Genomic DNA, 12,870 nt, shown 5'->3' on the forward strand with positions numbered 1-12,870 from the left:
AGTTTCTTGAGTCCCATGCTTTACAGGAAGCTTCTGTGCTCTTAGTTCAGTTCCCTCAGCAGTGTTGTCTCAAACACAGAGCAACTCCAGCAGCAGTGCCACAAAGAGCTTTTTAAGCCAAATATCCGTGTTAGTATGCATGGAATCTTTAGAGAACAGTGACAGGTAGGCCAAGTAAATCTATCCATTAAGAACTCCTGACACATGTGGCCAGTATTTCTCATACCACTGAGTCATTACAACAAATGAATTGCTATAAGCAAATTGGGTGTAGAGGAAGCGTGATAATTAGCTCAGTTACCGCTGATGACACAATGGCCCCAATTAAGTCACCTTAGCTGTTGAACTGACCCTGTCTATATCCTACATAATCATAGTAATTAGATACAACCATCATTAATAACTTAGTTGAATTATAAGCTAATTTCTTCAAATACAATTCATACACAAAAAAGTTTGAGAGTCTGTATTATTCAATTGTTATTCTCATTTAGGACTAATAAAAGACTGACAGATGCCTAATTTCTTAAGGACCTAATTTAATCAATTTTAACTCAAACTAATTAATCTATTTACTTGTAAATTCCCAGAAAATTCATTCTGTATTGAAGGAGTAAGTGCTGCATACTTGCGGAGGATACAATATATTTTTCATACAAAACAAAGAAGTAGATTCTCTGTGTTAAGTGTAAACAGAACTCATCTTAAGCAATCAGCATCTCCATAATTTCTGCACTAATAGGTATTTGTCTTCTTGTAAACAAGACTGAGTTTAACAGCAGGCAAGTATGAAATATGGAGCTATAGTTCTATTAAGGGATTCTAGAACTTATCATGGAGATTGCAAGTACCATAACCTAAAATAAAATTATAACCCTTCAATTCAAAAATTGGCCTCTGGGTTCATCCCTGATTCGGCTGCCTAATGCCTGACTCTCTCTCCAGCCTGAAACTCCAAAATGGTTTCTATTACTGTCTTCCCTAACTCCATATTCTAAGCTCCCCCTGCACGTGCTCCTTGCATGCCACTTAAGCAGTTTTTGACCAGATGCTTAGATACCTAAGTGACAGACACCTTCTAAATACTTAAAATAGGTGATGGTTTTCACTGGTCATTGGTGTGACATCACAACTGTGAACTAACATACATTAACTTCAGAATTCTAAGCAGAATGTTGCAAATATCAAGGGGAAGACGACAGTTTGACTGTTGGCACTGAAAAAAAGACTGCCTCTAAGGCTCAACAGTTCATACATCAGCAACACACTACAAATCACAAAAGATGTTCTACCTTGGCATTATACAACCAGGAATCACCTGGACAGAACGAAGTACGATTTAGTCTGTTTGGAAGTAATAAAAACAAATTCAAAGGGACAGTTCTCCATCAGTTGGCAACAGTTCAAGTAAATAATCTGTTTACAACATTGCCAGCTCTAACACAGGCAAGCAGTCTGCTAGTAAAATAATCCTACTTTATCTACATACTGGGGGTCTGACAGTAACCAGCATTAACTAGAATAAGCCAGTTACTGTTACTTATTTTAAAACAATCTAGTCCCAGTAATCCCAGCAATGCAGACATGAATAGATAGTCTTCTAATTTAGAGTTCAAGGAGACTGCTACAGGGTGTGATTGCAACAGTACTGAAGATAAAGACCCTCACCAAGATAAACAACAATTTTAAAAAGAGCATTGAAAGTATGTTTCACATATATGCACTTTTAAAATTCGACTTTCTGCTGATTAGAATAGCCCTTGCAGGTTTAAGGCAGAAATGTTACAATATTTTATTTGTAGCAATGAATGTCTAAAATGGTAATGACAATTGAATGACCAATATGTAATTTTTAAACGTTTACATTTGCAAACTTCAAAAAGCCAAAAAAACACTTGTTCTCAGTGGACCAGGTCCAAATTAAGTGCCAGACTTAAATATAAAGCTCTTTTTCATTTTTTCCAGACTTTCAGTTATTAACTTGATACTGTTGAAGGGCCCACACCTCTGCATCAAGATCCTCTAGCACAGGGGGCCCCAGATAATCTTCATCCAAGAATATTAAAGGAACTGGCACATGAAATTGCAAGCCCATTAGCAAAAAATTTTAATGAATCTGTGAACTCAGGGGTTGTACTGTATGACTGGAGAACTGCTAACACAGTCCCTATTTTTAAGAAAGGGGGAAAAAGCGATCCAGGTAACTACAGGCCTGTTAGTTTGACATCTGTAGTATGCAAGGTCTTGGAAAAATTTTTGAAGGAGAATGTAGTTAAAGACATTGAGATCAATGGTAATTGGGACAAAATACAACATGGTTTTACAAAAGATCATGTCAAACCAACCTGATCTCCTTCTTTGAGAAGGTAACAGGTTTTTTGACAAAGGAAATGCAGTGGACCTAATTCACTTCGATTTCAGTAAGGCATTTGATACAGTTCCACATGGGGAATTATTAGCTAAATTGGAAAAGATGGGGATCAATATGAAAACTGAAAGGTGGATAAGGAACTGGTTAAAGGGGAGACTACAATGGGTCACCCTGAAAGGTGAACTGTCAGGCTGGAAGGAGGTTACTAGTGGAGTTCCTCAGGGATCAGTTTTTGGGACCAATCTTATTTAATCTTTTTATTACTGACCTTGGCACAAAAGCGGAACTGCGCTAATAAAGTTTGCGGATGACACAAAGCTGAGAGGTATTGCCAATACAGAGAAGGACAAGGATATCATACAGAAAGATCTGGATGACCTTGTAAACTGGAGTAATATCAATAGGATGAAATTTAATAGTTAAAAGTGCAAGGTCATGCATTTAGGGATTAATAACAAGAATTTTTGTTATAAACTGGGGACGCATCACTTGGAAGTAACAGAGGAGGAGAAGGACCTCAGAGTATTGGTTGATCACAGGATGACTATGAGCCGCCAGTGTGATACGGCCATGAAAAAAGCTAATGCGGTCTTGGGATGCATCAGGCGAGGTATTTCCAGTAGAGATAAGGAGGTGTTAGTACCATTATACAAGGCATTGGTGAGACTTCATCTGGAATGTGTGCAGTTCTGGTCTCCCGTGTTTAAGAAAGATTAATTCAAACTGGAACAGGCACAGAGAAGGGCTACTAGGATGATCTGAGGAATGGAAAACCTGTCTTATGAAAGGAGACTCAAAGAGCTTGGCTTGTTGAGCCTAACCAAAAGAAGGCTGAGAGGAGATATATGATTCTCTCTATAAATATATCAGATGGATAAATACCATGGAGGGAGAAGAATTATTTAAGCTCAGTACCAATGTGGACACAAGAACAAATGGATATAAACTCGCCATCAGGAAGTTTAGACTTGAAATTAGATGAGGGTTTCCAACCATCAGAGGAGTGAAGTTCTGGAACAGCCTTCCAAAGGAAGCAGTGGGGGCAAAAGACATATCTGGCTTCAAGAATAAGCTTGATAAGTTTATGGAAGGGATATGATATGATGGGATAGCCTAATTTTGGCAATTAGTTGATCTTCGACTATTAGCGGTAGCTATGCCCAATGACCTGTGATGGGATAGGATCTGAGTTACTACAGAGAATTCTTTCCTGGGTGTCTGGCTGGTGAGTCTTGCCCATATGCTCAGGGTTTAGCTGATTGCCATATTTGGAGTCAGGAAGGAATTTTCCTCCAGGGCAGATTGGCAGAGGCCATGGGGGGTTTTCGCCTTCCTCTGAAGCGTAGGGCACGGGTCACTTGCGGGAGGATTCTCTGCACTTGAAGTCTTTACACCACGATTTGAGGACTTCAATAGCTCAGACATAGGTTAGGGATTTGTTACAGGAGTGGGTTGGTGAGATTCCGTGGCCTGTGTTGTGCAGGAGGTCAGACTAGATGATCATAATGGTCCCTTCTGACCTTAAAGTCTATGAGCACAAATCTCCACAATGAAGTCAGTGGGACTCTAGAGGGGCATAGGAGTAGTGGATCCCGGTATAATATCAGGGACAAAATTTGCAACTGTTGCTTTGGAGCAAACTAGTTATTGAAGAAAAATACCTAATTTATCATATACCTATTGCTTTATCATCCAGGCACAATGAATAGTATAATTTAAAAACACCTTCAAATGACAGCATTACCTTAAAATAGAGCTATCTCTGTTAGAAGATAAAGCCTGTCTTCTACTCTCCATATTATTTAAGTGTATTTAGTATATAAACAGTATAGCAAAACCAACTACATACAAGCTCTGTCTAAAAGATTAAACAAACCCAGCTAAGTGCACACCTTAAAAATGAACACTGACCAAGTATTTCAATATCTAATAAACCAGAGACCCACAAAAATGTAGGTCTGGAAGGGACCTCAATACGTCCTTTAGTCCAGTCCTCTGCGGTGAGGCAGCATTAAATATTATAGATCATCCCCGACAGGCATTTGTTTAACCTATTCTTAAAAACCTCCAATGATGGACATTCCACAACCTCCTAAAGTAATTTGTTCCAGTGCTTAACTATCCTTTCAATTAGGAAGTTTTTCCTAATGTCCAACCTAAATCTCCCACTCTGCAATTTAAGACCATTACTTCTTGTCCTGTCCTCAGTGGATAAGGAGAACAATTTATCACCCTCCTCCTCTAAACTTTTTACATACTTGAAGACTGTTATGTCTACCTTCCATCTTCTCTTCTCCAGATTAAACAAACCCAATTATTTTTTCAATTTTTCAACATAGGTCAATTTTCTACACCTTTTTTCATTTTTGTTATTCTCCTCCGGACTTTCTCCGATTTGTTCACATCTTTCCCAAAGTGTGGTCCTCAGAACTGGACAGAGTACTCCAGTTTAGGCCCTATCAGTGCTGAGTAAAGTACAATAATTATTTCTCACGTCTTGCTTCCAATACTCCTGCTAATACACCCCAGAATGATGTTTGATTTTTTTGCAACAAGATTACATTGTTAACTCATATTTAGTTTGTGATACACTATAACCCTCTGATCTTTTTCTGCAGTACTCCTTCCTAGGCAATCATTTCCCATTTTGTATTTGTGCAGTTGATTATTTCTTCCTAAGTGTAGTCCTCTGCATTTGTCCTTATTGAATTTCATCCTATTTATTTCAAACCATTTCTCCAGTTTGTCAAGATCATTTTGAATTGTAATCCTGTCCTCTGAAGAGCCTGCAACATTGCACAGCTTGGTATCGTCTGCGAACTTTATAAGCATACTCTCTGTGCTATTATCCAAATCATTTATGAAGATACTGAATAGAACTAGACCCTGGACAGATTCCTGTGGGACCTCACTTGATATATACTCTTTCAGCTTGACTGTGAATCACTGATAACTATTGAGTATGGTTTTCCAACCAGAAATTCACCCACCCTATTGTAGGTTTATCTAGGCTATATTTCTTAGTTTGCTTATAAGGTCACATGAGACAGGATCAAAAGCCTTACTAAAGTCAAGATATCTCTCGTCTACTCCTTCCCCACATCAACAGGGCTTGTTATCCTGTTGGTTTGACATAACAAATGGCTTTGGGGCAGGAATCAGAAACATGCTATCCTAAAACTATTTTATGAAGACTATGCATAGAATTGCAAACACAAAGGGACTCAACTTCTCCTACTGACACCAATGCAGAATAGGAACTCTAAAAGTCTTATATAGAAAGAATGCTATACACAGTAGTCAGTAAGAAAGAGGCAACTTACATCAGCACATAGTTACAGAAATAAGATGGATTTGTTCACAAGGATATGTTACCTCTACATTTCCTATGCATGCTTAAGTTCCTGATGCTCTTACACATTATGTTCACAAAGCCTCCACAGTCACAGCTGTTGGTGCCACAGTATGCTCTTGTATAAAAAAGGCAAGGACCCCTACTCTAAATGTCCAAATCTAATGCCCAGTGAAGTTAATGGAAGCATTTCCATTGACTTCAGTGGGAGTTGGATCAAGCCCTAAGCGAGTATATATTAACAAGCTTTTGCAGTTCTTTAAAAACACTGAATAAAGTACTACTGCATAAAGTCAGAGTTACATTGTTTAGTGGAGTCAACCACAATTCTATTCAACAGAAAGGGAATACAAGCCTGAATAGCTGCAGTATCCCTAGAAAAATTAAGGGTAGGACATAAACATTTTAAGATAAATCTGGAGTGGAATTATGAATATATTTGTTTTAAAAGAAAACATAGATGAAGCAGGAAAACAGCAGATAGAAAAACAAGTGGAAGGAAAATCTGTTACGTTGAATAGATTGGAAAAATTATTCAAGGATCGTTAATGTTTACAGAGTCATTTCTGTAATGCTGCCAAGGTCAATCAGACCTTGGGTTATCTGCCATCTCAGTTCTAGTTGCATAAATAAACTGCCTGTGGGTAGTTTTAACTACACATTTAGCTACGCTTTCCTGAAAGTTTTCTAAGGTTTATATTCAATGATTTCTGCTGGGCCCATTCTAGTTCTTTTCTAATTGCCCTTTTGAGGCTTGCACATATTTCCACCTTTGCCCCATCATCCTCTATCATCTTAGGTCTGATCCAAAACCCAATGAAGTCAATGAGGGAATTCTCATGGACTTCAGTAGGCTTTGATCAGGCCCCATATTTCCAAACCTAAAGAGTCCGTGTGTATGAATAGTGATGTTATGCAATAATGGGTAAGCAGTGATCTGCCACTTTTTCATTTAATTATGCAAACACAAACTGTGATCTTTGTCATAGCGGTGCAAGTACACTGACTTAACAGAGTTTTGTTGGTGCACTGAAAAGATAATTTGGCCCCCAAAGAATTTATGCAATGCTTTAATTTAAGGAGAGTTTTAAAATTAGTGTACTTCGCTCCTAACAGAATCACCTTAAGCAGAGGTTAAAACTAAATAAACTGTCTCTTTTTTAAGTCACTGTTTACTGAATTATAAATCTTGAATCTAAACATACAATGAAAAGAAAGAAAGGACTAACATCTGCCAGATAATCTAGCCACTGAATCAAAATTATCTGTAAGGAAAGTAATGAAGATTTCCAAAGTAAGAAATAATCTCATTAATTTCAGGGTACATCTGATGTACAAATAAACATTGAAACAACATTGTCATTAGCCATAAAAATGAAAGGGAGATTCAACCCTCCAAACCATGTCTGTAGAAAATTATCATTTTTATTAAATATTATAAAAAGGTTAAAACCCACAAATTTTACTAACTAATTTTGGAGAGCCGAAGGTCCATTTAGATGTAGAAAGGATTCTTATCACTCACTCCAGTCACATAACCCTCTGACAACTGCCTTAACTCTGAATAGTCACACCAGCACACACCAATGTATCAGCTCAAATCAGAGATTTTAAAGAAAAAGGCTACAGGTGCTCACACTTAAAATCTTGCTGTTTCTACATGGTCTGATGTTTGACAGCTATGAACATGTTATGCCATTTTCTGTTGTACTGAATTTTTCATTGTCCCACCTTTGAACACCAGATGGCAACATGAAATGCAGTTCATATGTACACTATAATTAAGTTTGATTTCTGTGAAAGAAAACCCTCTGTTTATATGTTTAGTTACTGTATCTATGGGATCAAATCCCAGTCAAGCCAATCCCCCATCACCTCAAATGCAAAACTAGACTTCTGGAGGATTTTCAAACATCAAAAATAAGTTTATAAAGAGGTATTTTGGGGCTAGGAAGATAGGAAAATAATAGGGGATACCCTAACACTATTTTCTCCTTTGTCTTTCAGGTCACTGGAGTTAAGGAGATTCTGTTGGAGCAGTTCCCTGATGAGGAAGATGAAATGGGTGTTAAAGCGTGTTAACAAACAAATGAAAACAAAACAAAAATGTGAATATTAAAACTATACATAATTTAGTACATGGAAAGTGGTCTCTAATCAACAACTTCCTTTCACTTGATGATGACTCTTCTCTCTTCTCATTCAGTTTGGCCTCAGTACTGCCTTTGACATGATGGATCAACTCAGCCCACTGGATCTACACAAGTGTCTTAGATTCCGTCCTGTCATAGTTCTGCTCCTACAGTACCTGTTTTTCTTCCATTATCTGGTGGTGCTTCCTCTACTGTACCAAGTTCTTCCTCTTCTTCTATGGAGCCCCTCAAAGTGGATTCATTAATTTGGAAATATTACAGGTCCACTGACATCTACAGGTAAGATTGTACTATTTATGCATAGCCCATAATAAGGAATGGACTGCAGCTGCACTGCCCTAAGCAAAGCAACAGGAGGTAAAATGTTTCCCTCAAGCTCCCAGATGGTCAGAGGCTCCTTGCTCACCACTACATCTTTTTATGTGGCCCATTCTAAAAACCACAGCAGCTGGCAAGCTCTGCTGGCCAGTGTGTGAGATGGAAAAGCCATGGCTTTGCCTTCTCCAGGGCATCTTGTACCTCCAGAAGAATATGAAAGGAGTAGTCCCTACACTTCCCCCAGCACAGGGACTGGTATTCTACCTGGCCATTATGAAGGCCTCTCTTCCTCCCACTATGCACCCACATATGGACCTGGCAGAATCTGGGCCCACGGTTACAAAAGAATAAGACTTTTGCCTTTGAATTTTTAATAAATCAAAACCAAACAATTACCATCAGGAATGTCAGCTTGACGTGTTTACAAAACAAGACTTATGGGCCAACACACACTGGACTGCTCCCCTACCCTTTATTTTCTAAGTAGTAAGTTTGTCCTCAAAGTCTCTTCTTTTAGATCTCTTTTGTGCAAACATATTCATCCAATATCTGAAGTCTTTGGAAGAAGTACTGGAACAGGCTAGAAGTAGTTGTGTAGACAAGAATCCATCCCCTTCCCCAAAAAAACGTTGTTTATGATTTGATTTCAACTGTGACATTAAATTGAAAGCCACTAAAATCAACTGAACAACAACTTTTCAGGTTGATATTAAATAATTCTAGCAGTACTATTTTATAATAAAATATTGTTTTGCATTTTGATAATGTATGGAAAACCTTTTTAAAAGAATATTATGACAATTAGATATTGATTTATTTGGTGGCTAAACAGATTTAAATTTGAAATATTAACCTAATTAATGATCCAAAACATTTCTAAGAACTTCACTGAGCTGCCATAATTTCTGTCAGCATATGTAGTACTGAATGACTAATAAAATACCTGAATTGAAACTATTCCAGTCTAGCAGTTTGTATGATCTTGTGTTACCCATAATTCCGACAAAGGCTGAGTTCAAAACAGCAAATTAGTAGATCAGTTATAGGAGCAGAATAGTGAAAAAAAACACTACCAACAAGAACACAATTGACAACACCACTCCACAGGAACTGGAAAGACACAGACAGCAGAGTTAATAAGAGGTTGAAATAGAAAGGGAAGAAAGTAAGGAGCATGCTATAGCACTCGGCATGATCAAGTGTACAGTATATAGCAATTACCAGATTTTTTTTCCCAAACAACCGTTTTAAATGTTCTTTCCTTTTCTATATTTTCCTGTTTATTTACTTGGCAGCTTATGTGTTTCCTTTGTGAGAATTGAGTCAAATTATTATTTGACTCAAAAGCTGGTTAAGATAGGTCCCACACCAGTTATTGGGGTTTCCAAATTGTTTCTCTCTTTTTCTCTTTGGCATAATACTGAATTTGACAGATTGTAAATCCTACATTCACTTGTCAGAAGCAATCAAAGTTCTTCAACAGATGCTGTTAGAGACATTTTCGTGTGCAAACAGAAACTATTTAATCAGCATATGCATCTACCATCAGTTTTGCTCCTGCTTTCAGGCAGTCTGTTATCAAATGTTAATCAGTTAAAAAGAAATGTGCATAGTGCAAGACGTTATTTCAGAAAATATCAGAAGATAGTTGATATCTCTCCCATTCCTTCTAAGAATGCTTTTTGCTCTGATGCAGGCTTATAAGTAACACACACAAGTTTTTATAAAGAAAATACTGATAATTTATTACACTGTAAAATAATCAAGGATTTATTAGTATCCCGTTTAAGGTAAGTATGTAAAGCCCCAAGCTAACTGCAAGTCAGGGGAGTTGAGGCCATACATACATAGAGTATATTTATCCTATAATGCATTAAGATATTTCTTTTCATCTTCTAACTATTGCATACATAGGAATAAAACAAAACCTTAGAAGATTACAGGCAGGGAAAAGAAAATGTGTGTATTTAGTCACTTCAAAAAACCCTCAAAAAATAGTTTTCTTACATTTAGGTCATTCAAGGATTTTGTTTCACATTCTGTTACATTTTATTGAGTCTTAAACCAATAACTTGAAGTTATCTAGACCCATTTGCAGAAATCATAGATAGTGTGGGAAGTTAATGACAGGGAAAAGATTGGAAAAAAAAAAAAAAAAAGACTGATGCTTGAAAAAGATGCATTTGCAAAAATTTTAAAAGCTAATTACTCCTGGCTAGTGAATGCAAAACCACAGTAGATGTTATTTTTCTTTAATCTACCTCTGTTTCAGGGGCACTGACCAACTCAAATCTTTTATTTTTAGGCATTTTTCCATTTGATTCAGCGAATAATACCAAGATGAAATACTAACGGCCAAGAGCTACTTAACTCTGATGAAAGAATTAGAGCTTGCAGAATGCATTAGGCGTTGGAGTTTCCAAGGAAAAATTATCTACAGAAAATTACTTTAAGGTTTTTACTTCTTGCAAAATAAAAAGTTGTTTCTATTTATATCACTTAAGAGTCAAAAACACAGGATGAGCTAAACTGTGTGGTCAATCCTTAAAGATTTGAAAAACTGCTGGAAATTAAATAAAGTATAAAGTTAACATGAAGGATTTCATCTGCTTTCATGGCTTCCAAATAAAAAGTTTCATTTCAGAATTGCATCAAAGTTAACACTAAACCTTGACCAAAAATTAACCCACAGCTTCAAAATCCAAAGGCATTAATTCTGCTTCTACATTATTAGGTTCATAGTCCCTTACTGCTTCATTACACCAAAAACATTAAGAAATAATTGCTGAAGAGTTTCTCACTAAAAATCTTTTTCCTGCACGATTAATATTTTTCAAATTCTCATTCTTATCTGGAAAACTACAATGTTGTTTTAGTATATTTTTTTAATTAAAAAAACAATAAAAAACAAAAACAAATTATGCAAATTATGCAAATGCAAGGTCACAATGAGACATGACTGAAAAAAGATTTCTTTAGTTAACATACCAGGATTGTGGATGCGGTCCAAAAGCTTCACAGAGCGTGCACTGACAACACCACCAACGTGGACAAGGAAGCCAGGTGGAAAGGCCGTCAAGGTAAAAAAGGGAAATTCCTGTTAGGATTAAAAATATAAACAGCAGGTGATCATCTGTAAAACACTGCCGTCTGCCAATCAACATGCAGTAATTTATTATGCTCCTTGAAATATAGGCAAAGCATTAACACTAGGCAAAACACTTATTTTAAGCTTATTATGCACTGTATCACTTGTATGACATTCAAGGATCCAACACAATGTGGTATTAGCAAAAGTATTCTAAGCAGTAAAATTACTTTTCCCCCATAGATTTGCATTCGGATATGGATATTAATTAACAACTCAAATCTTATTAAAATGTTGACTTTACAAAGCCTATATTAGCTTTTTTTCTTTAAAGGTACACTAAAAGAATGAAATAAAAATAATGTTATTTATTTTCTGAAGTGATGAGGCTTAATATTTAACTTACTTATGCCTCTGCACTTTTTAATGCTGGCTGCTACAACTGAGGGTAGTTTGGTATCCAAATTTTGAGTGGAACTGATTTTTGCTCCTGCAAGCATGAAGAGCGCATTATTAGATAAAGTGCATCTAACATAAATGCCAGCAAAGACTGGTCTGACAGCACCAATGGCTCTAGATAAAACAAAAATTATTCACGTCTTTAGAATAAAAGTGTTAAAGATTTTGAAGTACAGTTATTAGACCATTCTTTATTAGATTAAGAAATGGTCACTATCACCATACATTCTAAATTCTTTTCCTTAGACACATTTTTTTTTTTTTTTTTTTTTACTATCTGTAGCAAAAATGAGAAAGCAATACTCCTCTATGTCCAGACCACCTAGTCAAGACAGCCTCTGTGAGAAACAAGGCTGAGGGCTCGACATAGCTTTTCACAATGTATGTTAAGTAAAATAAATTCCTCACATTCAAATGAGATTGGGCCCAAGATGGACAGATTTAATTTTATAATTATAGACATACATACATACATACTGAAATATAGCATACTTATGGGGGAAAGAAGATGGGTTTCCATCTGCCAATTCTAGGCGCAGAAAGGCAAGAAAATAAATGATTCATGCAACAATGGTTATTTTATATAGTTTTTATGGATTAAGTGTAAAAAAAGAATATTGTAATTTTATATAAGATTCCCCTTTTCACACATTTTAAAGCGACTGCCTAAATTAAGTATTCCACTCAGATTCTAGTCAACTGACAAAGTGCATCTTAAACAGAGACTATCAAATCTCCTGAGGCAATGAGTGGCATAAAAAAAAAACAAAAAAAACCCTTTTGTCCAACAGAAGCTAAATGTAAACTTTAAACCCCAGTACCCCAGAATTTTTATAATCCTTATTTTATAAGGACAGATCCATAGGTTTCAGGGAGTGTAACTCTTTCCTTTTATTTCAATGGGCTTCCAATCAGTTCCTTTAAAGATTAAGATTCAAACCCTGGAGTCACTCTAGGGTAATGCTGAAGACCAAAAATATTGCATTTCTGTTGTATGGAGGCATTAGAAAGCAGAGAGATTACAAAGCCATATACAGCTACTTATAGACAAATCAGAGGACTGGTCAGGGTACAGACAGTGGGTTTGGAACCTGCCAGGATCCAGTGGATTACAATAGTTTGTGGAGGG

General features: G+C 36.6%; 1 protein-coding gene and 1 long non-coding RNA gene across 29 annotated transcripts in view; one reads left to right on the forward strand and one right to left on the reverse strand.

Moving 5' to 3' along the window:
* Positions 1 to 10,780, forward strand: part of LOC119567933 — a 39,995-nt gene extending 29,215 nt beyond the window's left edge. The window contains exons 4-6 of the long non-coding RNA XR_005227864.2: positions 7,731 to 7,831; positions 7,930 to 8,155; positions 10,500 to 10,780. This is a non-coding gene — a long non-coding RNA (uncharacterized LOC119567933). The remainder of the gene's footprint in view (positions 1 to 7,730; positions 7,832 to 7,929; positions 8,156 to 10,499) is intronic.
* The window catches only part of C2CD5 (C2 calcium dependent domain containing 5), a 136,791-nt gene that overhangs the window by 70,024 nt on the left and 53,897 nt on the right, over positions 1 to 12,870 (reverse strand). For all 28 annotated transcript variants that reach the window (XM_037915715.2, XM_037915724.2, XM_043538794.1 and 25 more), the window contains one exon: positions 11,183 to 11,291. In XM_037915715.2, the coding sequence (XP_037771643.2) occupies positions 11,183 to 11,291 (109 nt within the window). The remainder of the gene's footprint in view (positions 1 to 11,182; positions 11,292 to 12,870) is intronic.

This window comes from Chelonia mydas, chromosome 1 (genome assembly GCF_015237465.2).
Source record: "Chelonia mydas isolate rCheMyd1 chromosome 1, rCheMyd1.pri.v2, whole genome shotgun sequence".
Lineage (NCBI taxonomy): Eukaryota > Metazoa > Chordata > Testudines > Cheloniidae > Chelonia > Chelonia mydas.